General features: G+C 54.0%; 1 protein-coding gene across 1 annotated transcript; it reads left to right on the top strand.

Moving 5' to 3' along the window:
- The first annotated feature begins 6 nt into the window (after positions 1–6).
- LOC112080246 (suppressor of cytokine signaling 4-like) lies at positions 7–1,531 on the top strand. Its single transcript, XM_024145984.2, has one exon. It carries the CDS (start codon positions 38–40, stop codon positions 1,079–1,081), a length of 1,044 nt encoding a protein of 347 aa, XP_024001752.2. The 5' UTR covers positions 7–37; the 3' UTR covers positions 1,082–1,531.
- Positions 1,532–1,548: the final 17 nt, after the last annotated feature.

The following is a 1,548-nucleotide window of genomic DNA, read 5'->3' as shown; positions in this document are numbered from 1 at the left end:
CAACCCCGGCCTTTGGGGTCCGGAGGGGGAGGGGCCGATGGATGAGCAGGGGGTGCGTTCCACCTCGTGTCCATGGCAACGGCGAGAGAGGAAGTGTRGCTGCACCGTCTTGGGGGAAATCGACACGGACGTCCCCTGTCGAAAAGCTCTTTCTCGACGCTCCCTCCGGCAGAAGTTCCAGGATGCGGTGGGTCAGTGTTTCCCTATCCGCAACGGCCACCGTCACCACCACGGCCACCCAACAGGGGCCTCCAGGGGGGCTTTCTCCGTGCTCCTCTGGTCCAAGCGCAAGATCCACGTCTCGGAGCTCATGCAAGACAAGTGTCCCTTCTCACCCAAGTCTGAGCTGGCCCACTGCTGGCACCTGATCAAGAAGCACGCCATCCACCCCAGCACCATTGTGGGCCTAGAGAGTGCCCAAGCTGCTCAGGCTTCCCAGGCTGCCAGCAAAGAACAATTCCCTTCCACGTCCTCGTCTCCGCCTTCGACGCCTCTTTCCTGCGAGGGCATCTGCTCAAGTAGGCCCCTGAGCCTTGAGGACTGGGAGCCGTCCTGTCCACAAGGTGGAGCAGCCCATGGTGACAGCCATACCGACTACATCCTTGTCCCGGACCTCCTCCAGATCAACAACAGCCYGTGTTACTGGGGCGTGCTTGACCGCTTCGAAGCCGAGGAGCTCCTGGAGGGCCAGCCAGAGGGCACCTTCCTCCTGCGCGACTCGGCCCAGGACGAATTCCTCTTCTCAGTCAGCTTCCGCCGCTACAGCCGCTCCCTCCATGCACGCATTGAGCAGAACGGCAAGCGCTTCAGCTTCGACGGACGCGACCCGTGCATGTACCGGGACCCAAGTGTCACGGGCCTGCTCCGGCACTACAGCGACCCGGCCACATGCCTTTTCTTCGAGCCCCTCCTTGCTCTCCCCCTGCCCCGGACTTTCCCCTTCACCCTGCAGCACCTGTGCCGYGCYGTGATCTGTAGCTGCACTACGTACCAGGGCATTGAGATCCTTCCACTGCCCTATCAGCTCAGGTACTATCTTAGACAGTACCACTACAAGTGCAATGGGGCTTGTGCAGTATAGAACAATTATAATTGCTGACTATCATTATTGTCCCAAGGGTTACTACTCTTCCATATTGACAATGATTTATCMGTTTTCAGAGACTTGTGAAGATCCTGACTGCAATGGGTGCTTTGTAGACTTTTTWATTTCCTTGTGGGAAAGTTTAATCGGACACACAAGAGACTTGAATGGGTGGGGGAGAGTGAGATGATTTGAATGAATGTCACAGTGAATGATTGCATTATTACAGAAGCTATGAGGAAGTGCGCATCTTGTTTAAAAACGATCTCATCTGGACAAATGTAACGTCTCAATACAATAATCATTGCCTCCTCTATTGCCTTCTTACAGTAACTAAATGAGCGATAACACTCAGAAACACTTTTAGTATGTACATTTACACATTTAATGCAATATGTGAGGACAGTTTAAAAGTGGTTACATGGCCCTCCAACACATAGTCCTTGTTTTTATACAGAACTTTT

Source organism: Salvelinus sp. IW2-2015, unplaced genomic scaffold, assembly GCF_002910315.2.
Source record: "Salvelinus sp. IW2-2015 unplaced genomic scaffold, ASM291031v2 Un_scaffold13718, whole genome shotgun sequence".
NCBI lineage: Eukaryota > Metazoa > Chordata > Actinopteri > Salmoniformes > Salmonidae > Salvelinus > Salvelinus sp. IW2-2015.
The sequence above is the reverse complement of the archived record's forward strand: the minus strand, read 5'-3'. Positions and strand labels throughout refer to the sequence as shown.